General features: G+C 58.6%; 1 protein-coding gene across 1 annotated transcript in view; it reads left to right on the plus strand.

Moving 5' to 3' along the window:
• The window catches only part of IGF2R (insulin like growth factor 2 receptor), a 107,676-nt gene that overhangs the window by 32,744 nt on the left and 52,334 nt on the right, over positions 1–22,598 (plus strand). The window contains exons 3-8 of the mRNA XM_062187005.1: positions 7,024–7,148; positions 9,286–9,384; positions 15,894–16,026; positions 18,201–18,330; positions 19,747–19,852; positions 21,866–22,028. Of these exons, the coding sequence (XP_062042989.1) occupies positions 7,024–7,148; positions 9,286–9,384; positions 15,894–16,026; positions 18,201–18,330; positions 19,747–19,852; positions 21,866–22,028 (756 nt within the window). The remainder of the gene's footprint in view (positions 1–7,023; positions 7,149–9,285; positions 9,385–15,893; positions 16,027–18,200; positions 18,331–19,746; positions 19,853–21,865; positions 22,029–22,598) is intronic.

The following is a 22,598-nucleotide window of genomic DNA, read 5'->3' on the forward strand; positions in this document are numbered from 1 at the left end:
TGGGTGTGCAGCGCTCAGAGGCACGGCTGGTCTGCCCCGCCAATCGCGGCGAGTGTTGGCTGGCGAGCCCGGCCCCTAAGGTCTGGAGCACTTGGAGGCGCGGCTGGCGGAGTCCGGCGAACCCAGCGGGCACGGCCTGGCGAGCCCGACCCGTAAGGTCTGGAGCGCTCGGAGGTGTGGCTGCCGAAGTCTGGCGATCCCAGCGAGCACGGCCTGGGGAGCCCGACCCGTAAGGTCTGGAGCGCTCGGAGGCGCGGCTGGCAGAGTCCGGCGATCCCAGCAAGCGCGGCCTGGCGAGCCCGACCCGTAAGGTCTGGAGCGCTCGGAGGCGCGGCTGGCAGAGTCCGGCGATCCCAGCAAGCGCGGCCTGGCGAGCCCGACCCGTAAGGTCTGGAGCGCTCGGAGGCGCGGCTGGCAGAGTCGGGCGATCCCAGCGAGCGCGGCCTGGCGAGCCCGACCCGTAAGGTCTGGAGCGCTCGGAGGCGCGGCCTGGAGGTTTGAGCGCATTGGATGGGGTCTGCAGCGCAAGGAGGCGTGGCTGGTGGGCCCGGCGCTTTCCTAGAGCGCCGCCTGGCGAGCGCGGCTGGTGGGTGCGGAGCGCTCGGAGGTGTGGCTGGTGGGCCCGGCAATTCCAGCGAGCCCGGTCTGTCCTGTAGCACTCGTAGGCGCGGCTGTGGCCTGGCGATCCCAGCGAGCGCGGCAGGGCGAACCTGGCTGGAGGGTCTGGAGCGCTCGGAGGTGCTGCCGCAGCCCAGCGATCCCAGGGAGCACAGCTTGGAGAGCGCGGCATTTGGGGTCTGGAGCGCTCAGAGGCGCGGCTGTGGCCCCGAAGTCCCAACCAGCGCGGCATAGGGAGCGTGGCTGGTGGGGTTTGGAGCGCTCAGAGGCGCGGCTGGCAGCTTTGGCAATCCCAGCGAGCACGGCCTGGTGAGCCCGGCTTGGCGAGCGTGGCCCATGGTGTCTGGAGCGCTCGGAGGCGTGAGTGCCACTGGCGAGCTTGCCTGGAGTGCTTGGAGGCGGGGCCTGGAGGTTTGAGCTCATTGGATGGAGTCTGCAGCATAAGGAGGCGTGGCTGGTGGGCCCGGCGATCCCGGAGAGCGCGGCCAGTGGAGTGCGGAGCGTCCTGCGGCACGGCTGGTGGGCCCGGCGATCCCGGGGAGCGCGGCTGGTGGAGTGTGGAGCGTTCTGCGGCACGGCTGGTGGGCCCGGCGATCCCGGAGAGCGCGGTCGTTGGAGTGCGGAGCGTTCTGCGGCACGGCTGGTGGGCCCGGCGATCCCGGGGAGCGTGGCCGGTGGAGCGCGGAGCGTCCTGCGGCACGGCTGGTGGGCCCGGCGATCCCGGGGAGCGCGGCCGGTGGAGCGCGGAGCGTTCTGCGGCACGGCTGGTGGGCCCGGCGATCCCGGAGAGCGCGGCCGGTGGGGTCTGGCATGCTGTGAGGCGCGGCTGGCAGGCGTGGCACTTAGAGAGAGTGCCGCCTGGCGAGCATGTTCCGTGGCGTCTGGAGTGCTTGGAGGTGCTGGACTTTCTCAGCAGGCGCGGCCTGGCGAGCCCGGCCGGTGGGGTCTGGAGCGCTTGGAGGTGCAGTTGGCGGGCCCAGCAATACCATAGAGCACGGCCTAGCATGGAGTGGTCGGAAGGCACAACTTAGAGGCCCTAGTGAGCATGGCCTGATGAATGCGGCTGGTGGGTGTGCAGCGCTCAGAGGCACGGCTGGTCTGCCCCGCCGATCGCGACGAGTGCTGGCTGGCGAGCCCGGCCTGTGGGGTCTGGAGCGCTCGGAGGCGCGACTGTCAGAGTTCGGCGATCCCAGCGAGCGCGGCAGGGCGAACCTGCTGGAGGGGTCTGGAGCGCTTGGGGGCGCGGCTAGCAGAGTCCCGTGATCCCAGCGAGTGCGGCTGGGCGCGCGCGGCCCGTGGGATCTGGAGCGCTCGGAGACGCGGCTGGCGGAGTCCGGCGATCCCAGCGAGCGCGGCTTGGTGAGCGTGGCCCATGGGGTCTGGAGCGCTCAGAGTCGTGCCGCTGGCGGGCCTGCTTGGAATGCTTGGAGACCGGCCTGGAGGTTTGAGCGCATTGGATGGGGTCTGCAGCGCAAGGAGGCGTGGCTGGTGGGCCCGGCGCTTTCCTAGAGCGCCGCCTGGCGAGCGCGGCTGGTGGGTGCGGAGCGCTCGGAGGTGTGGCTGGTGGGCCCGGCAATTCCAGCGAGCCCGGTCTGTCCTGTAGCACTCGTAGGCGCGGCTGTGGCCTGGCGATCCCAGCGAGCGCGGCAGGGCGAACCTGGCTGGAGGGTCTGGAGCGCTCGGAGGTGTGTGTGGCTGGTGGGCCCAGTGATCCCAGCGAGCCCGACCTGGCCTGGGCGCTCAGAGACGCGGCTGTGGCCCGGTGATCCCAGCGAGCACGGCCTGGCCCGGAGCCCTCAGAGGCGCGGCTGTGGCCCGGAGGTCCCAACGAGCGCGGCATGGGGAGTGTGGCTGATGGGATTTGGAGCGCTCAGAGGCGCGGCTGGCGGCCTGGCAATCCCAGCGAGCACGGCCTGGCGAGCCCGGCCCATGGTGTCTGGAAAGCTGCCGCTGGCGGGCCTGCCTGGAGTGCTTGGAGGTGTGGCCTGGAGGCTTGAGCTCATTGGATGGAGTCTGCAGCGTAAGGGGGCGTGGCTGGTGGGCCGGGCCTGCCTGGAGTGCTCGGAGGCGTGGCCTGGAGGCTTGAGCTCATTGGATGGAGTCTGCAGCGTAAGGAGGCGTGGCTGGTGGGCCCGGAGCTTTCCTAGAGTGCTGCCTGGCGAGCGCGGCCAGTGGAGTGCGGAGCGTCCTGCGGCACGGCTGGTGGGCCTGGCGATCCCGGGGAGCGCGGCCGGTGGAGTGTGGAGCGTCCTGCGGCACGGCTGGTGGGCCCGGCGATCCCGGAGAGCGCGGCCGGTGGAGCGCGGAGCGTCCTGCGGCACGGCTGGTGGGCCCGGCGATCCCGGGGAGCGCGGCCGGTGGAGCGCGGAGCGTCCTGCGGCACGGCTGGTGGGCCCGGCGATCCCGGGGAGCGCGGCCGGTGGAGCGCGGAGCGTTCTGCGGCACGGCTGGTGGGCCCGGCGATCCCGGGGAGCGCGGCCGGTGGAGCGCGGAGCGTCCTGCGGCACGGCTGGTGGGCCCGGCGATCCCGGAGAGCGCGGTCGTTGGAGCGCGGAGCGTTCTGCGGCACGGCTGGTGGGCCCGGCGATCCCGGAGAGCGCGGTCGTTGGAGTGCGGAGCGTCCTGCGGCACGGCTGGTGGGCCCGGCGATCCCGGAGAGCGCGGTCATTGGAGTGTGGAGCGTTCTGTGGCACGGCATGGCACGGCTGGTGGGCCCAGCGATCCCAGCGAGTGTGGCCGGTGGGGCGTGGAGCGCTCGGAGGTGCTGCCGCAGCCCGGCAATCCCAGCGAGCACAGCTTGGAGAGCGCGGCATTTGGGGTCTGGAGCGCTCAGAGGCGCGGCTGTGGCCCGGAAGTCCCAACCAGCGCGGCATAGGGAGCGTGGCTGGTGGGGTTTGGAGCGCTCAGAGGCGCGGCTGGCGGGGCTGGCCAGTAGGCGTCCCGGAGGCGCCAGTTGGAGGGTCTGGAGGCACGGTCTGTAAGTCCTAGCGAGTGGTGTGGCGACCGCGGTTGGTGGGCCTGGTTGTTTTAGTGAGCGCATCCGCCAGGCCAGTTGGGTCCGGGAGCACACGGGGGCTGGCTGGCTATTCCGGCGGCCCCACCGAGTACGGTCTTGCGGGCCTGACCGGCGGGAACCAGAGCGCAGAAGGCGAGCGGGGCTGTGGTTCTCGATTCCCGCCGGGCGGAAATGGGGCGGCCAGCGGGCCCAGCGAGCTTGGCCTGCGAGCCCTGCTGGCGGGGACCAGAGCACACTAAGCGGATGGCGGTCACAGCGACTTGCTGCAGTGCGCGGCCGCTTGCCGGACACCCAGCTTTGCAGCTCCCCGGCGGCGTGTGCAGTGCAGGTGCCTGCGTGCGCCTCCGCGCCAAGTTCAGGCTCCCTTACCCTGGAGTTGTGGACCCTCCGCTGAGGATTCCTCCTCAGGCCGACCCTGCCGAGAGCTCCAGCGCCTCTTGACACCGTGCTGGAAAGGTTGCCCTTTGAGAGCCGGGGTTGCGCGCTGGCGCCCCGGACGTGGGGGTCCGCGGTCTCGTGTCTGTCTGGAGAAGCCGCACTCCCTACTGGCCCCGGCTTGCGCGGCCTTTCGCAGACTCTCCTGCCACGGTTGTAGCTCTTCGCAGCGCCATGGCACCCGCCCCGCGAAGGCAGCACCCCGCCCACCCACAGGCCACGCCTCAGGCAGCCCTCCACGGGCGGGGCCTCGGGGAGCTGTCCACGGGCGCTGTCCTCAGTCCCGGAGCCGCGGCCTGGCCTCTGCATGCTTTTGGGTGAGCCGATTGGAGACCAAAAAAATGTTAGAAAAAACCCGGGTTTCTCAGGCACTAGAGGACGATTCCGGCAGACCTTGGCGTGCGCACGGAGGAAGAGCCGTGGTGCGCGGACGCACCCGGGGTTTGGGTGTGCGTGTCGCCCTGGACCGCGTGCATGACGCCGTGAAGTCTGTCGCTAAGGAAACCCGCAGCCCTGGCCGTGACTGGTATCCGCCCGCGTTCCGCTGCTTGCATTTCAGGTTTGTACTCTAACCTCGGAGAACCGTGGGTGTGTATGAGATTAGCGTCGTGGTGCACGGTGTCCATCGTTTTATGGGTGACTCTGGTGGACATCGCCGAGTGCTCCGCTCCTCCCCGCTGGCTGGGGCTGAGCCCGCTGCGCGCCGCGGGCGGGAACTGGCGGGAGAGCCTCTCCCTGCGCCCTCGGTTATATATAGAGGATGTGCTTGGTGTTCTCTCGCGGGCAGACCTGCGAGTGGAATAACTAGGTCACAGGGACATGGGCATTGGATTTCAGGACGCAGTGTCACATGGCCCGAAATAGCAGCCAAGCCGCGCACGCTGGCCCCTCACCCCTGGCACTTGCCAGCCAGGGCGCGTTAATACCCATGTGGTCTTGCACTTCCCTGACCACGGTGGTCACTTACCAGCATGGGGCCTTTGCTGTACGTTTGGTCACGTCTTGTCCATTTTATGGCTGGTTATCTCTTGGGTGGGACCTATTCTGGCTGGCTCAGCACTTTAGAATTTCCTCCCTGCCTTTGATACAAAATCTGCAGAAGTGACCAGGCGTGGGTTTCATCTGTTATCTCCTGGAATTACAAGAAAGCTTGTCCGTTGTTGTTTGTATGTGATCAGAGATATTCTTGGCGCTGGTTCCTTGCCAGTTCTATTCATCTCCCAGTTTGTGCCTTGTTTTCTTTAAGCTGCTTTTTGATGGATGTAACCTCCTAAGCTGAGCAGGTCAAGTTTGTCAATCTTTTCTTTTGTAGTTAAATATATATATATATAATATTTTATTTTATATTTATATATTTTATATTATTTTAAATATATAAAAATATATAAAATATATATAAATATATAATATATATATTTTATATTATTTTAAATTTGAGAGGCAGAGAGAGAGAGAGAGACTTTGAAACCCCTTGTCTGCTGGATTATTTCCTAAAAGCCCACAGTGGCTCAGCCTGAAACTTGGAGCCAGGGACCGAGGCCAGGTCTGCCGTGTGGGTGACAAAGACTCAGTTCCGTGAACCATCGCTGCTGCCTCCCAGGGTCAGCATTAGCAGGAAGCTGGGAGCTCGGGCTGGAGCTGGGGATTGGACCCAGGCTGGTGTGGGGCCTGGGAGCCTTGATCACTATCCCACGCATGTGCTTACTCCCAAATGAACGTTTGTGAGTCTCGGGAGCCGTTACGTTCTGCTGTAAGAGATGTCTTCTACAGAGCTTTAACGTTGGGTTTCAGCATTCATGCCTTTAGTCCATTTAGAGTTGATTGTTTATCTGAAAGGCAAAGAGAGCAGAGGGAGGAAGGGAAGTGGAGAGGTGGGCGAGATCTTTGATCAGCTGAGTTCACTCCTAAAATGGCCGCAACAGGCTGAAGCCAGGAGCCCGGGACTCGGGACTCACGGGCTTGAGCCTGCTGCCTCTCAGATTCCCGAGCTGGATTAGAAGCAGAGGGTCCAGGACTTGAACGGCAGCTCATCCCGGATCGGATGTGCGAGTCCCCAGTGACAGCTCAACCCGTTGTGTCACATTTGCCCCCAGAGTTGGGTTCTGTATACAGTGGGAGGTAGGGTTCAAATTTTATCTGTTCCCAGGAATACCTGTTTCGTTTCCAGTTTGATTTATTCAGCATTGTCTGCCGTCTGCACCAATCCGGCATCGTTACTGTGGCCTAATCAGAGTTTCACGTGTTTGAGAGGCCTTCAGAGAAAGTCCATGGGAGAAAACGCAAGCTGTCTTTTCACTCCATCTTCCCACGAACTTTCAGCAGCACCCTCATCCCTGTGTCTCTCTGCTCGCTCTCCTGGTCTGTTGGTTTCTGTTCTGCTTCTCAGCTTAAGTATTCCTGTACCAACCCGTGCCATTCGTTTTACATAGACTTTACTCTGTATTATTGTGTTAATGTCCCACACAAACCCGATACATGGTCACCCTACTTGTGGGTCTGTATTTTGTGGCATGTGTGATGGGAAGCGTTGAAGAATGTCAGATCTGAGTTATATATTCTGATTTTTGTTTTGAGATCACATTGATGCAGGATGGATGGGGAGTGGGGCTGGGGAGGGAGGACATGGAGTGGAGGGTGGCGAGGCCTGGGGTGTTCTTGTGGGGGTGTAGGTGTGGGGTGAGGGTGGTTTTAGTGCTAGCGAAGGTGGAGAAATGTGGGTGAATCTACCATAGAACTTCTGACATGCTGACTGTGGCGGTGGCACTGGGGGTCCTGCGTGTGGCCCGGAGCAGCACGAGTGGGTGGAGGTGAAGACTCCCGGGGAAGGGGCCGTTCTGTCAGTGTTGGAGTTTGCAGACACAGAGTCGTGCCCTGTACTCCTGCTTGTCCCTGCAAGTGGCTTCAAGGCGACGAGTCACTCTAAAGCCTGTTCGTTCTCGTCCTTCTCCAAACAGGTGACTCTGCCTTGAGGAGCGCAAGCAGATCCCTTCTGGAATTCAACACCACGGTGAGCTGTGGGCCCCGGAATGCCGGTCACCGGGTGCAGAGCAGCATCTCCTTCCGGTGCGGGAAGACCCTGGTGAGTCTCGAGTCACTTCAGACATTTCTTGGGTTAGAGGAATTCGCGCCTGGTTTGTTCTTGCCACACAGACAGTCCAGGAAGAAGGCGGCAGAATTAACAAGATAAGAAAACCATGCCGGTCACCGTCAGGACCTGTAGACGGACAAAGTCCACACATAGTTCGCAGGTTGTTAGTGAAATTTGAATCACATCCCGTGTGCGCGCACAGTTCAAAGTGATTAATTGGTATGTTAAATGCAAAGCACTGTTCAATGTTTATGTCACAGGCGTAATAAATTTTTTTCTTCTAAAACCTCCTCTCCCAGTATTTCATTTTGATGAGTTTTAGAAGAATGTGCTTGAAAAGCGGTTTTCCCTCCTTATTTACGTTAGATCGGAGAGACCAGAGTCTGTTTAGGGGAATCCCTGGCCAGGGGGTTAATGGGGTTTCCGACCTTTTTGGGTTAAAAGGGGTGTCTTTGTAAAGCAATGTGTTCTTATTCTAGGTGTGCTGTGTGTAGTTGGTTGGTGTTAATCTTCAGTTTCTAATAAAGGAAGTTGTAGTAAAAATTTCTAGCTTTTAGGGAAAGCAATTGCTGTAAAAATCTTATGAATTTTCTTGAGTCAGAATAAGAAACCCAGTGTTCAGAAAAGCCGGGAATGAACGACACTCACGTGGCTACCACGTTATACCTTGCATGTCGTCTTCCCAAAGCAAAGCGCCACAGTCTCTGTTAAGTTCCCAGCGCAGCAGCGCGTGCATGGAGAATCAGGAGAAATGAGGGATCCAAAAGACGAAACCCACAAAACAGGTGGGACCTGCCACCCGAGCCTCTGTGGCTCCGGGTTCTCGGCCCGGCTTAGTACTCCTGGCCTGCAGAGTGCCCGAGCGGGTGTTTGGACGTCGTGGCTATCAGGGTGTAAATTAGATCCATGAGCTGGGGGGAGGGAAGTGCAGAACCCCCTGGAATTGCGATCACCTTGGGTTCTTTGCCTTCGAAATGCCTCTATGGTGCTGCAAGGAGGCGAGGAAGAAATTCAGGCGCAGGAAGTGTGTTGTTAATAGCCTAAGCGACGGTGCTTGGTGAGCCTGGGGGCTGAGGCTGTGGACAAGGAAGCCACGGTTCTGCAACCACTGTGCTCCAGCGAGGAGACTGTTTGTGCTCGCCGATCTCCATGTATGACCTAAGTCTGCTAAACCCATCTGGTTCACTTCCTTAACGTTTTTATGTGGTCTGGGAGGCAGCATGGTTTCAGACGGGCAATAATTTGTGCAGTGGTTTATTCCCAAGTATGCCTTCAGCAGAACAAATATTTTTTTCTCTATAGTTCCTTGCCTTAATAAATATGTAATGTGAATTCAAGGAAATTCTGTTTTGTGTATTTCTAAAGCACAAAGGAATAACGTGAGCACCATGTGGGTTTTTGTCATTAGCACACTGAAGGTGAGAATCCAGTTTTAAATAAAACTACAGCGTTTTATCGGAACAGTGAACAAAACCCCAGTGTGCTGGGTGCAGCGTGCAATGTGGAGGATTGTGTCACGGAGTGAGCTCGTTGCTGCAACAGTTTGCTTTATGAGTTGTGTGTTCACTGTGTAAGCAGCAGAACCCGGCAGCCCTGCACATGGGAGCGCAGAGGTTAATCTGCACCGAGCCCCACGTCCCCCAGGACAGCGCTATGGTTGACCAGTTTGGAGTCAGCCCTGGCCGCAGTCTGACGGGAGGGGCTTCCTCCAGGGCGGGGGTCTGTGGGGCGTCCGGACCGGCCAGATGCAGACGGGCTCCTCCCGGGGCCCTCTCAGGAAGCATGAGCTCACGTTTTCTGGCTTTGATTCTGCTGGCGTTTGGTTAAGAGAACACTTGGAGCTTGAGAGTGGAGCGGCTCTGAGCATTGCTTCCCACGAGTTCACTGTGCTTGCAGAACTGGGGCACAGGGACAGTTCTGGACCAGCTACACGAACATTCCAGCACGATTTCATGAAGCCTTTGTCTCAGAATCTGGGGGCTTGGGAACCTCTCGCTGACCCTGTTGCAAACAGCTGCCCGTCCTTGCTGCCGTCCCCTCCGCCCCCGTGGCCTTGACCGTGCTCTGAGTGTCCCCGAGACACTTGGTGAGATGTGGCGTGGTGACTTCTTTCTTTCTTTTTAAACAGGGAACTCCTGAATTTGTAACGGCCACAGAATGTGTGCATTACTTTGAGTGGAAGACAACAGCAGCCTGCAAGAAAGACACATTCAAAGCAAACAAAGAGGTAAAGAGGGAACCCAGGGTTGCGTCTGCCTGCGGCACGTGCCAGCGACCGTTAGGATTTGAAACCCTGGCTCCAGCCCCCTGGGGGTGAAGATCCTGTGCAGCTTTCGGATTCCGTTAGGGCAGAGACGCCACGTGATTCTGCTGAGACTTTTCTGGTGGTTCTTATTTTTAGGCTAGGGCATCCGAAGCATCCCAGGGTGTGATTTGTGGCCCGCATTGGAAATAGAGTGGCTCACCCATATAAGGCGAGGCCTCTCTTCGGGTTTCTGGTGCAGTGCAACTCCATAAGCTAAGGGGCGTGGTTGGGCTGGACTTGGGGTTTTTCCCTCTGCCCACGGGAGCGGTCTCTTTCCAACCTGGCTGCATCGTCTTCCACTGCACCTGGTTTCCCAGCCGTGTTGCTCCTCACTCTGACAAGTCCCCGCTGCCTGTTTTCATGGTCAGATACCTTGCCTCGCCTGGGACCGTCCCAGGATGCACTTTGCGCACAGGCCAGGTGTTCCGGCCCCTTGTGTTCTTGGCTAGTTCACGGCTCTGACTGTTGCCTCCACCCTTCTTCTTTTGTTGTTTGGACAGTGTGTCTTGGCCAAGTTATGTTCTGGTTCTGTCTCTCACTCTCTGCCTCTTGTGTACAACATTGGTGTTTTGAAATACATAATATGGGCGGGTCTTCTAAAATTCAGAAAATGCATAGTATAAAAAAAAAAAAAAAACTATGCACGAGTTCCAAAAAGATTTTGCACCAAAATAAACTTATCTTTTATTGGTTTTCCAGGCGCCTTTTGAGGTGCTATTGTACACTGACGAATGGCTAAACCAAGCTAATGGATGCACGCGTGCACTTTTGTGTTGCTGTGACAGCATGAAAATGTACTTTCTTAACTCATTCTCAGGAGCGCCTTGCGCTGCGCTAACTACCGATACTGACGGTCGTCCCCGTGTTGTGTGACGGGCCACGGGGACCAGCCTTGGCTGTCCGAAGTCGGCCTTGCAGCCTCACTCACCCTGGCTGCGGCTTCCCCTGCCACAATCCCACAATCCCACAATCCCAGAGCGTAAAAGCACCTTCCTGTGTGGATGATTGATTCCGCACACTTTGCTCCATTCGTTCCTGCTTTTAAGAATTGCATTCAAAGGCTCTCAGGATGTAGGACCTGAGGAGTAAGTTTCACTGGTGGCCCGACACCACTTGGTATAAGATAGGCACACAGAGATACCATTTTGTTATTTATTCCCTTTTTATTTATGTGACACGCAGACTAACGTAGACGCACAAGCACACACGGAGAGAGCAAGAGAGCTGATTGATTCACCAAAGGCCTGCAACAGCCCGGGCTGAGCTGGGGCTGAAACTGGGAGTTGGGAGCCCAATCCAGGTCCCCCTGTGGGTGGCAGGCACCCCGTCATCTGAGCTATCAGCAGTGCCTTCTGGGATCTGTATCAGCAGAAACCGGAGTCAGGAGCCAGAGCCAGGACTCGTGAGCTGTGGATATCTTAACGGCATCTTTGACCTCTAGGCTAAATGCCTTCCTCTGGATGTTTGTTATTTTTAAAAATAAAGTAAAAAAGCTATGTATAATAAGCTATCACAGGGTCTTCCAGTGTGGCCATCTATAGGAAAGAAGTCTGATGTGAACTGGAAAAGACAAATTGTCGCAGCCGCCCAGGAAAGAGCGCGAGGAATGCTCAATGAAAACAGAGCGCGTAGCAGGGAAAGAACCAGGACTGACATTTGAGGCGATGAGCAGCTGCTGCAACTGTGCCGTGTTGGAGCGCTCGGGTCAGGGCCGGCTCTGCCTCTGATTCAGCTCCCTGCTGGTGCACACTCTGGGGCGGCAGCCGTGGTAGCTCACCCACGTGGGGGTGTCGAAGTGTGTTCCTGGCTGCAGCATGGCCCGGCTCTAGCTGTTGTAGGCATTTGGGGAGTGAACCAGTGGATGCAACATCTCTTTGTTTTTGTCTGCTTTTTTGCCTTTCAAATAAAATGAAAATCAATACATTTTTTTTAAAAGATGAAGTCAGAGTGTTTGGTGACATACTGTCAGTGGCAGGAAAGGCATTTGGGGGGTGGAGGGTGGTCACCCCAGTGCACCTGGTTGGCCCAGCCTGAGATCCTGTCCCCCGCTCCCCTGTGAGACCCCCACGGGTGATCGCTTGGGCTTGCGTTCCCCAGCTTGGTGTCATCCCGATGGTTTTGTTTATCTGAGTGTCCCTCTTGCCCGGACTGAAAGTGGTATTTCCCACCACCTGGGAAACAGTTGCTTTCCAAAATAAGTACTTGCCGATTTTTCTCCTGTGAGTTAGAAATCACGGAGACTGTAGTCCATGGCCTGATCCTGCCCCTGGCTGTTTCTTGTACAGCCCCAGAGCTAAGAACAGGTTTTACATTTTCACAAGGTTGTACAAAAAAAAACAAAGAATTTGTGATAGAGACTCATGTAAGCCACAAAACCTAAACTATGTACCAAAAAAGTGTGCTGCGGCCTGTGCCAAGTCGTTCTCTGGGGTGGGAGTACGGAGATACCGTCTGTGTTTTCTCAAAACAGCGACGTGCAGTTTTTCTTAGAAGCTGATCTGAACGTGCATGGGAAAAGTTCGCAATTTGTTCTCAATTATTGTCTTGCTCCGCGTGCCTGGCGGCTGGGGCTCTATCCACTGAGCTTTCCCTCAGTGAAGCCGGTTGTGGACCGAGCTGTAGGATGTCATGCAGTTTTGAAATGGTTCTCGCTTGCAGGGAGCCCCCAGGGGAACGGCGTGGCGTGTGTCACGCGTGTTCACCAGCTCAGCGTGTCCTGCCCTAGGGCCTAGGTGAATGGATGGAACAGGCCAGGAGCGAGGGCCCCGAGGACAGGGCTGACGCCACGGGCAGATCGGAACGAAGCACTCGCTCTGTTTACTGTCCCCAGCGCCTCTCTGCCTACACCCTGTAGGCGCTGTGATGTGATAACTTCAGAACAATTCGAAAAGTTGTGTGCTTAGGAAACACCCATCACTGAGAAACGAGGTCTCGCGTGGGTGTGGCGTCACTGCGCCTTGGTCTCGGTGTCCACGCCACGTGGACGGCTTCCCACCTTTTCTCAGCGTCGCTCTGTCGAGCTGACACTGAGTCGACGGGCAAGGTCGAGGCCGTTCCAAGCCGCCCCTCTCACAGCGGCTGTGCTGCGTGTTCAGAGATCCTGCTGGGGGTTTTTGAGTTACTTCTTCAGAATGTTCTGTACGTCCGAGCCCTTTCCTGGCATTCTCGGGAACATATAAAATTCAGAGCTGGCGTGCTGGCGCTCTGAGTGGCGTTACATAAGTAAGATTAATGGACATACAGAAACACGAAGCACATAACTCAGTGTGCGGTGTGTTGAAGCTGGCAGGCAGCCTGCTTCCCCGGCTGCGGAATTCCTGGTCTTATGAATGTCTCCCTTGCTCTGCTCGCTGGAGCGGGAAGCGGGGAGGGAGGACGTCCCAGCGGCCTTGCCTGTTTTTCCGACGTGCACTCCAGTTCTGGGGAGCTCTGTGTTGGGCGTGTCTTCTCTCCTCTGGCCCGGAGACAGCCCGAGGTTTCAAGGTTGCTAGCTGCCCCGAGCGGGGTCCCTGTGGATCTCGCTGACTTGAGATCCTCCAGATGCTGGGATGAGATGGGGCTGGTTCCCAAGGCCAGCTTCCCCTCTTGCACCAGTGCCATCTCACCCCGTTTCTGTCACTGGGCTTCGCAGAGCCAGCCAGAGAGTGACTCGTTTCCCATGCTGGCCAGCTGGCCGGGCCGTGGGAGAGCAGGCTGTCGGCTTGCAGGGCTAGGGGCGCCCGTGGTGGCCAGCTTGCAGGAATAACTTCCCTTTCTTTTCACTGCTGGTCTGTGGGCATCTGGCGTTGGCCTGGAGCCCTGTGTGCCAGTGCCCTCTGAGCCCGGGCGGCTGCAGCGGAATCCCTCTGAGAAGCCCACTCAGCCGTCTCGGGGGCCTTTGCTGCAGGCATCGGTCGATGTGGGGGTTCACGGGCCCCAGGCGGCTGTCAGAGATGGAGGCCATTAGGCTGACGTCATTGGCTCTCTCTGGAACCTCTGAAGTCAGGGCTGGGGAAGGAGGTTAGTGGGCTAGAGCGTTCCTGCTCGGCTGATTGCATCTTTTAAGGGAAACTTGAAAGCGAACTCTTCAGCAGTTAACTTTTGCAACTGCTGTGCGTTGCTTCAGTCTAGAAGATAAAATTTTAGGGAATGTGTCCAGAGGAAGTAATAAAACGAGCTACTGTGAAATGACTGGAGAGCACGAGTCGTTGGAATATTCCTGGGCTGAGGCCGTCAGAGAAGTGCCAGTGTATTAATTTGGAGATGGAGCGTGTGGGCTGTGGCTGGTGTTCCCGCGGTGACCCGGGCTTATCTTCAGGCCGATCGCTCTGCGCTCAGAAACAGGCAGGAATCCTCAATCACAAGGCCTCGCCAACTGTAACGGGCTCCTTGACATTTTTACAATGAAAGGCCATTAGTTCGCAGACATGAGAGAGCGGTCATAAATGAGAATTGAGCAGGGGCGGGTTAAGGCGCTCCGAGGAGGAACTCTCCTTCCAGTTTCACCGAACGGAGAGCGACTGAGCTCCTGCTCTGTCGTGGGCAGCGTCCTGAGCCGAGCTCCGGCAGTGGCACAATCGTGTACCCGAGGAGCCCACACTCTAGTGGGGGGACCTGACACAGGCCCAGCATCTGTGCTGCGAAGGAAACGAGGCTGGGAGGGGGACAGAGCCGAACACTCGGGGCGCTCGGCACAGGCAGCCTGCCAGCCGTGGCGGGTGGGTGTGGGGTCGGGGGTGCCGCAGGTCAGGAGTTCACTCTCCGTGTGACGGGAAGCATTTGGAGCCGAGTGACGGGGCCCGATTTCATTTTCAGTCTCCGTCCCGCGGGCTGGCGGCAGGAAGGTGTTGGAGCTGGGACAGGGAACGCGTTCAGAGCGGGTGGCAGGCGAGAGGTCGCAGAGGTGGTTCACAGGACTGCCTGCGAAGGGGGAAGGGCTCAGACTTGTCCACACTCGGGTGTGGAGTGCGAGAGACACGGCACAGGTATCCAGTGACCTCACGCCCTGGTGCCCGCCCCAGCAACTGCACGGCTGTGCTCCTCACTGAGATGCAGAGCACTGTGGGTGAGGCCAGGTGGGGGGTGAACATCCACGGCTCATTTTAAGATGTGAGGTTTCAGGTGCTTTTGTGTGCCTTTCAGTGGTGACGGGAGGTAGGAGCAAGTCACACATGGGCACTGCCTCGCCAGGAGCCGTGCCAGGAGGTGTGTCGGCTCCCTCCTGCTTCCCAGCAGCCGCAGGGCACCACCCCTCACCCCTTTTTAAGATTTTATTTATTTATTTCTTTGAGAGGTAAAATTTCAGAGAGAGGGAGAAACAGAGAGAAAGCTCTTCCATCCACTGTTTCACTCCCCAAATGGCCACAATGGCTGGAGCTGGGCCCATCTGAAGCCAGGAGCCAGGAGCTTCCTCTGGGTCTCCCATGTGGGTGCAGGGGCCCAAGCACTTGTGCCAGGTCAGAAGAAGGGAGCTGGATTGGAAGAGGAGCAGCCAGGATACGAACCAGCGCCCATATGGGATGCCAGCACCACAGGCAGTGGCTTGACTTGCTACACCACAGCACCCGTCCCATCATTCCCCTTTGATGCGTGGGGTTTGCCCACGGTCAGACAGTGACAGCACCAGAGTTGGAACCCAGGCTTCTGTTAGCTTTGCATGTCTGGAGCTATGAGGAGACACACACGGGTACCTCAGAAAAGTTGGTGGAACATGGAATTAAATAAAAAGTTTATTTCTTAAAAAGTGGAGACGTGCATACTAAGGGGGTCTTCAGAAAGGTCTTGGAAACTGTGCGTCGGCCTCAGCTGTTTTCCCACCAGAACACACTTGTCTTCTCCTTCCATTTCCCACACACTCTCTGAGCCGCCCTGGTGAATTTGGGAACGAGTGGCAGGTGTTTAGAGCCGTGTCCCCCGTCCCCATGTGAATGGGCACAGGCAGGGAGGAGCTGCAGTCGGGGGTGTTGCAGCACCTTTGCGAGTAGCGCTCTGGTCCCAGGAGGCTGGGAACGGGCCAGCGGCCAGGCAGGTGCCCAGGAAGCAAAGCGAGCAAGGACCTGAGGACGCAGAGGCTGTCAGTAGCACCTGTAGCCCGAGAGACCAGTGAGGGCACCCTGGCAGATGGCCCTGCTGGAAAAACAGAGCACGGGACGAGGCTGGGGAACCGGCTTCAAAGGAGCTTGGCTGGAAGATGCAGACACGGGTGCTGGTGCTGCGGGCAGCGAGGGGAACGTGGGTGGTGGGGACGAGGAGAGAGGCCCGCAGAGGGCCGTGCCCCGTAGGTGAGGAGACACCGAGGGGCAGCCTTTTGTCCATCTGTGCTTCACAGGGGTGGGCCTCGTGGCCTGTCCTGCCCTGACGGATGAGGACGTAGGATGTGGATCACAGGGTCAGGAGAGAGGCACTCATCCCAAGATGTGAGCTGAAGACCTGCTTCCGCTCCTGTCTTCCAGGTGCCCTGCTATGCGTTCGACGGGGAGTTGCGGAAGCACGACTTGAACCCGCTGATCAGGATGAGCGGCGGCTACCTGGTGGACGACTCGGACCCCGAGGCCTCGCTGTTCATCAACGTTTGCAGAGACATAGGTCTGGCTCCGGGGGGAGGGGGCTTCGGTGGCTCTGCCCTTCCACCCACAGTCCTGTGCAGGCACCCCTGGCCCGAGCAGCCCTCTAGGAAAACTTTCGTCTCACAGAGGTTCTCTGTGCACGACTCCAGCCCTCTCGGCTGTAATTCCTGCCTCAGGGCCGCCTCTTGGGCCCCGCGGATCCCACCGGACCATGTGTCCTTTGGGGTTCAAGGTTTCAGGGTTGCAGCAGGAGGAAGGGTTGGTGGAGCTGCCGTGTCCGTCGACCCTGCTGGGGGCACAGGCCGGGTGGGAGGCGGCGAGGGAAACAGGCTGGGGGTGCCGGCTCACCACACGGATATTTCTTTCTCTGTAGATGCCAGAACTGGGGTGAGACGCTTGTGTATCCCTACTAAATTATCCAGAGGAGTTTCTCTGAAAAGGGCCAGGAGACACTTTCCTGTGCCCACCAGCACGCCGCTCCCTCGCACCACGCGTCCTGCGGGGGCCGCGAACCATGGGCCCCACAGGCCAGCTCCGGCCTTGTCGCACTGCCCGCAGTGCCTGTGCTAGGAGTCGGCATTGCTGGTGATAAATGCAGACACAGGGTCATTGTTAGTGCTTTGTCTCTCTCACATGGCAGCGTAAGACATGTCCTTAGAAAACTGTGGCGATACATTTTTAAAAATGGCCTTAGTGTGTTACTGGGTAACAGGTACACGAGCCTTAGTTTACAATCATTGTTTAAATTGTGCATGCACGCTATGGGTGATCTTGTGTACTGTTTCTAAACAGTTAAAAATAATAGCGTCCCCCTACTCCCCAGCCGCTCACCAGAAGTGATGAGTGATAATTTAAGATTTTCTCGTGTGTGTCAGGTTATTACATCATCCTTCTGTGGTCCAAGGACAGTCTTTATTGTTCTTTAGGAAAAAAAAAAGCCAGCAGAGCAGAGTCTTTGTCCCAAGTGGGTCAGTATCTCATGTTGAGTTGTCATGTTGAAGACTCTCCTAGATTATTGACTTCTGAAATAATGGGCTGTTGTAACTCGGAAAACATTTCGCTCTCTGGCCTCTTAGCCTTTTGAGGATTATGTGAGCTCACTGGACAGTTTCTGACAACGGTGTTTTCTTCCCAGCCCGCTGGCAGTACGAGTGGAACGCCAGGGACTTTGATTCATGCGAGGCGGCCCCACTTTGGCTCAGGCCGTCTCCATTCCCAGGAAATTAGCCTGAGCTGCAGTCCAAGTTTGAACGTGACCCCCAGGTTTCCGCGTTTGCTGTCAGCTCAGCTCCTTGCACACTCGTGTGCTTGCCTTGCGTTTTGTGCACAGTGACCGAAGCGGTCACTGCGCGGGGAGCAAAACGGCCCCGGCGGTGAGGGTCTTAGGACACCACTGGGCAAGTCTGCTTTGCATCAGCTCCATGACATGGCTGACGCAGTCGAACCATAAAGAAAAGGGGTTTATTTAGTTGGCAGCTCTGGGTGCTGGAGTCCAAATAGCACAGCCCGGGCTGTTTCGAGGCCCCCAGATGCAGGGCGTGGATGGGAGGGAGAAGTCACGTTGAATGAAATATGTGGCCAGCGGGAGCCAGGGTGGGGCTGGGTTCAGGCTTCTCAGGCAGATCTCTCAGGAGAACCAGCGTGCTCCAGGAGAAATGCATCGGCCCCAAGGGCTTCCACGAGACCCCACTCTTAAGGTCCACACTTAGGGTCTCCCAGCACTGCCAGCCTCGTAACACAGGAGCCTACAGGGGACAGGCCACATCCCCAGACACCAGCTCATGCACACACCGTGCCTGCCCTCTGCACTAGAGCTCAACGGAGGTGGCACTAGTGGTCGCTCCCTCACCCGTGGGAGAAGGAGCTTCCAAGCTCCTCTTTGGGTGCCCGGCAGTGGTGTCAGAGCTGGGTCACACCACTCCACGTCCCATAGTCCCCGCTCTCTGGAGCTCAGTGGCAAGTGGAAGACACGCAGAAAGCAAGAAAACTAAGCAGGATGTGTGTGTGTGTGTGTGTGTGTGTGTGAGAGAGAGAGAGAGAGAGAGAGAGAGAGAGAGCCACTGCCGCCCACTCCTGCACCCTGCCGAGCCAGTTCTCAGTGGCACACTGGGCAGTTTTCTCTAAAGGACCTTGGACCGAAGGGCCCTGTGGCGGCCACTCACGGCGGCTTCGCGCGTGTGTGATGTTTTACAGACTCGCTCCGCGACCCAAGCCCTCTGCTGCGTGCTTGTCCCCACGGCACTGCTGCCTGCCTGGTGAGAGGAGACCAGGCCTATGATGTTGGCCAACCCAAGGAGGGGCTGAAGCTGATGAGCAGGGACAGGTCAGTCCGCGGCCGCCACCGCCGTTTGCGTCCTCAGTCCCCAGCCAGACCTGCACGCATGGCCCTTCCTGCGGGGTGCGGGACGGCCCCGTGTGGTTGTTGCTTCGCAGGTGCTTGCAAGGTCACTGGTCACTGCCGCGAGCCACATGGGGCGGGCCGCTCCGACGACACAGAGCGTACCTTTGCTTCATCGCCTGGGACGTTCTCGTGTCCAGGGCTCTGTGTACTTGGGAGATCAGAGGTGGCAGCGGGGGTGGTGCCGGCAACCTTGCAGAGGACAGTCTCCTCCCCTGCAGGGGCGGCTGGGGGCTGGGACCCCCCGCGCCTCGCTGTGGCCCTGCCTGACCGGCAGGCCTGTTCCCTGCAGCCCGTGGCACAGGACCACACCTTGAACTTGGACGCGGGCTCTGATTTTCTCCCCGTCCCCGGAGCCTCCCGTATGCCTGGTTGCCGCTGCCTCTGGCCTGGAGCTGCTGGTGGCCCAGATCGCCAGTCGGAGCGCTGTGCAGTCAGAGATGGCACTGCAGGCTAGAGTACAGTTGGGATTTTTCCTGCGTGGGCCCTGGGGCCTGTGTCCTGGTCCCCTCTCCTAGTTAGGACCCTGGTCGTGTCAGCCAAGGGCCCCCCTGACCTCGTTTTTACAAATTCCTTGCCTTTTAAAGTCCCTGCCTCCAAACACACAGTCACAGGCAGAGGTGTAGGGGTGGGGGCTTCCACACAGGCCCTGTGCTGGGAACCAGCTCAGCCCCAACATTTGTCCTGAGTGACAGATGGCGAGTGTTGACACGGGGCGGGCCGGCCAGGCTGCAGTGAGGGGCAGGGCACCGAGCAGGGGCCCAAGCTTGGCTCTGAGAAAAGGCGAGGCGTCTATCTATTTTCAGCTGTTCTGCAGCCGGCCCGCGAGCCACGGGCACATTCCACAGCGAGCGGTGCCCGCCGATGGGCGCCAGGCGCTTCCTGCTGCTGGGGCCCTGTGGCTGCTGCTCTGGGGCGGGGAGGAGCAACCTGGGCCTGCGACTGCTGGGCCAGTGCTGACTCCTGGTTTAAAAAAAAAAAAAAAAAAGAAAAAACAGGTCTTTGGCTCACAGTCAAAAATGTGCTGGGCCTGCTCGTCTCTGTTTATTGTGTTTTGTTAGATCGTTTACAAGTCTGTTTTGTTTGTTTTACTCAAATAGCTTTCTTTAGTCTTTCAAAATCACATCTTGATGATTTTTACTTAGTTGGTTTTTAACAACATAGCTCTCACTGAAATTTAATTTCACCCTGTTTTCCCCCTCCTCCAAGTGGAAATGAAGGGAAGTGAGTCTACGCTCCTAGCCTCTTTCCTGTTCTCACCTCTCCCGGGCTGGGGTTGCCCGTGCCCCTACCCATAAGGGCACGCTTTGTAACGCTCCTCTCTCCACGTGGCTGACGCAGGCTTGTCCTGAGCTACGTGAAGGAGGGGGGAGAGAAGCCGGATTTCTGCGATGGACACAGCCCTGCCGTGACAATCACCTTCGTCTGCCCGTCGGAGCGGAGAGAAGTAAGCGCCTCGTCTCGACGTGGCGGGTGCAGGGTTGGGGTGGGGGACCACGCAGGGCGGGCTGGGCTCGTGGGGAGAAGGCCTCCTGGGCTCTGCCCGCTTTTCGCGCCACCCGGGAGCGCCCTGGACTCCGTCAGGCCTGGCGGTGCTTCGCGCTGGTCAGTAGGAGGACGCGCAGGTGCGGTGTTGGATGGGGTCGTTCTGCGGGTGGGTTTTCGTGGGTAGTTGGGAAGCTAAGTGTGCTCTCTGGCCTGCGGTTCCTTCAGGGGAGAGTTTCCCTGGCGGCCCCTTCCCGGGCCCCCTGCCTGCCTTCCCCCTCACTCACTCGCACTCCCAGGCAGATTGATGACTTGTGAGGTCCCCAGCACAGCTGCAGCCTTGTCCTTCAGTCCCCGTCGCGGGGCGAGCCGTGCGTGCGTCAGTGTGCCGCCTGAGTGTTTGCACAGAGTCCAGGGTGCTGATAGAGACGGGCCTCCCCCAGGAAGGAAGGGCCAGGGCTTTCCTTTCATTTATTTCTGCCTTCTTCTAACAGAAAGAATTGGGAGGGGCTGAATTCTTTTGCCTGAGAACCACACTCCCCCTCCCCCACCAGCAAATGTGGAATTCACTCTGATTTCGGGCTGGCTCCTGGCCTGTTTTGTGCGAGTATGATCCGGGGACCCAGGCACAGCCTGGGCTTGGCTTTCCATCCTGTGTCCCCAGACCCCATGCCCGCGTGCTGTCAGCTTAACGAAGCCCGGCTGACGTCAGCTCTGAACGTGAACCTGGAGAGGTGTTTGTTGCTATTTCCTGTTTGTACCTACAGATGTGAAGGTGATCTGAGCTGATAGTGGTTTGAGAGCTGACCCGTGTTTGTTCCGTCCTTGGTCGCACATGGTGGCCTGCAGGAGAGGGAGAGACCACCCGCTTCCCCGTGCAGTTGGATGAGGAGAACCGGCTGTTACTAGTGGGGCCCGAGGGCCCGTTTCCAGCCGAGCTGTTTGCTGGGGAACACTTGAATTCAGGGTGCACGGGCACGTGGTGTTTGCGAGGATTAGATTGGCTCCTTGAAAGCTTCTAGGAGCTGTGTTTAGCAAACGTTCACCATATTGGAGCCATCTTTTTGAAAAAGCTGAGGTTCCATCCTGTAAGTTCACTTGTTATCAGTTAATTCCGTGGCTGTGGACCTGTGCACCCTTCACCACAATCCAATTTTAGGACATCTTCACCCCCAGGAAGAAGCCTTGTGCCCGGTAGTGGTCTCGTCCCACTCCCACCGCCCAGCCCGGAGCAGCCCCTTTCTGTCTGTATGGGCTGCCCTCTCTGGACACTTCGCGCGTCTGGCTTCTGTCACTTAGCACTTGGCTCTGCCTCACGCCGCATCAGACTGTCCTGGCCCAGGGTGGAGTCACCCAGATCAAACTGGGCCTGCAGACGTGCAGCTCGCTGAGGGGGTGGCCTGCTTGTCAAGCCAGGGCTCGGTCCTGGGCCTGGCATGCAGCAGGCGCTCAATAAATATTTACAGAGCGAAGTGAGCAGCACAGCTGTGTGTGGTCCTGAGACCAGCGAACCGTTTCTCCCAAGGTGGATTCAGAGGCCCCGGGGGTTTCTCCCACACCCCATCACAGTGCCCACCAAAGCAAGCCCCCAGAGCTCCTCCCCATCTGTAAAAGCAGCAGGGTGGCAGAGTCTGGGTTTGTGGTTGAGGGGTGCTCTGGGGCAGATAAGGAGGCCCCTTCGTGAGTCTCAGGAAAGGGGTCAAGGACCCTCTGCTGGGTCACTGCCGCTGGCCTGGTAGTGATGCAGCTCCCCTGGTGCTGAGTTCAGGCTGGGTTTGCTGAAGCTTGAGGGCGACCGTGAAGGTGGCTGGAAAAGAAACTGCATCGTGAGAAGTCAAAAAACTGGAATACGATTCTGGTTCTAAAAGCGGAAGAATGTAAAAACCCACCAGCCTGTGTTCAGAAGCAGGGCAAATCTGCATTTATGCTACATGTAAGAGTTTTTATTGGTCTCTTTTTAAACTGTTCCCACTAGGGTACCCTTCCCAAACTCACTGCTAAATCCAGTTGCCGCTACGAGGTCGAGTGGGTGACTGAGTACGCCTGCTTCCGGGACTTCCTGGAGAGCAGCACCTGCGCCCTGACCAGCCAGCAGCACGACGTGACTGTCAACCTCAGCCCCCTCGCCCAGGACCCAGGTGAGCGCCCCTGGGGGAGGGGCTGGCTCTGCGGGGAGAGACCAGCTTCTGCGGGAGTCGGGCGAGGGTGGGGAGAGACCAGCTTCTGCGGGAGTCGGGCGAGGGTGGGGAGAGACCAGCTTCTGCGGGAGTCGGGCGAGGGTGGGGAGAGACCAGCTTCTGCGGGAGTCGGGGCAGGGGTGGGGAGAGACCAGCTTCTGCGGGAGTCGGGCGAGGGTGGGGAGAGACCAGCTTCTGCGGGAGTCGGGCGAGGGTGGGGAGAGACCAGCTTCTGCGGGAGTCGGGCGAGGGTGGGGAGAGACCAGCTTCTGCGGGAGTCGGGCGAGGGTGGGGAGAGACCAGCTTCTGCGGGAGTCGGGGCAGGGGTGGGGAGAGACCAGCTTCTGCGGGAGTCGGGGCAGGGGTGCGGAGAGACCAGCTTCTGCGGGAGTCGGGGCAGGGGTGCGGAGAGACCAGCTTCTGTGGGAGTCGGGGCAGGGGTGGGGAGAGACCAGCTTCTGCGGGAGTCGGGGCAGGGGTGGGGAGAGACCAGCTTCTGTGGGAGTCGGGGCAGGGGTGGGGAGAGACCAG

This window comes from Lepus europaeus, chromosome 3, assembly GCF_033115175.1.
Source record: "Lepus europaeus isolate LE1 chromosome 3, mLepTim1.pri, whole genome shotgun sequence".
Taxonomy (NCBI): Eukaryota; Metazoa; Chordata; class Mammalia; order Lagomorpha; family Leporidae; genus Lepus; species Lepus europaeus.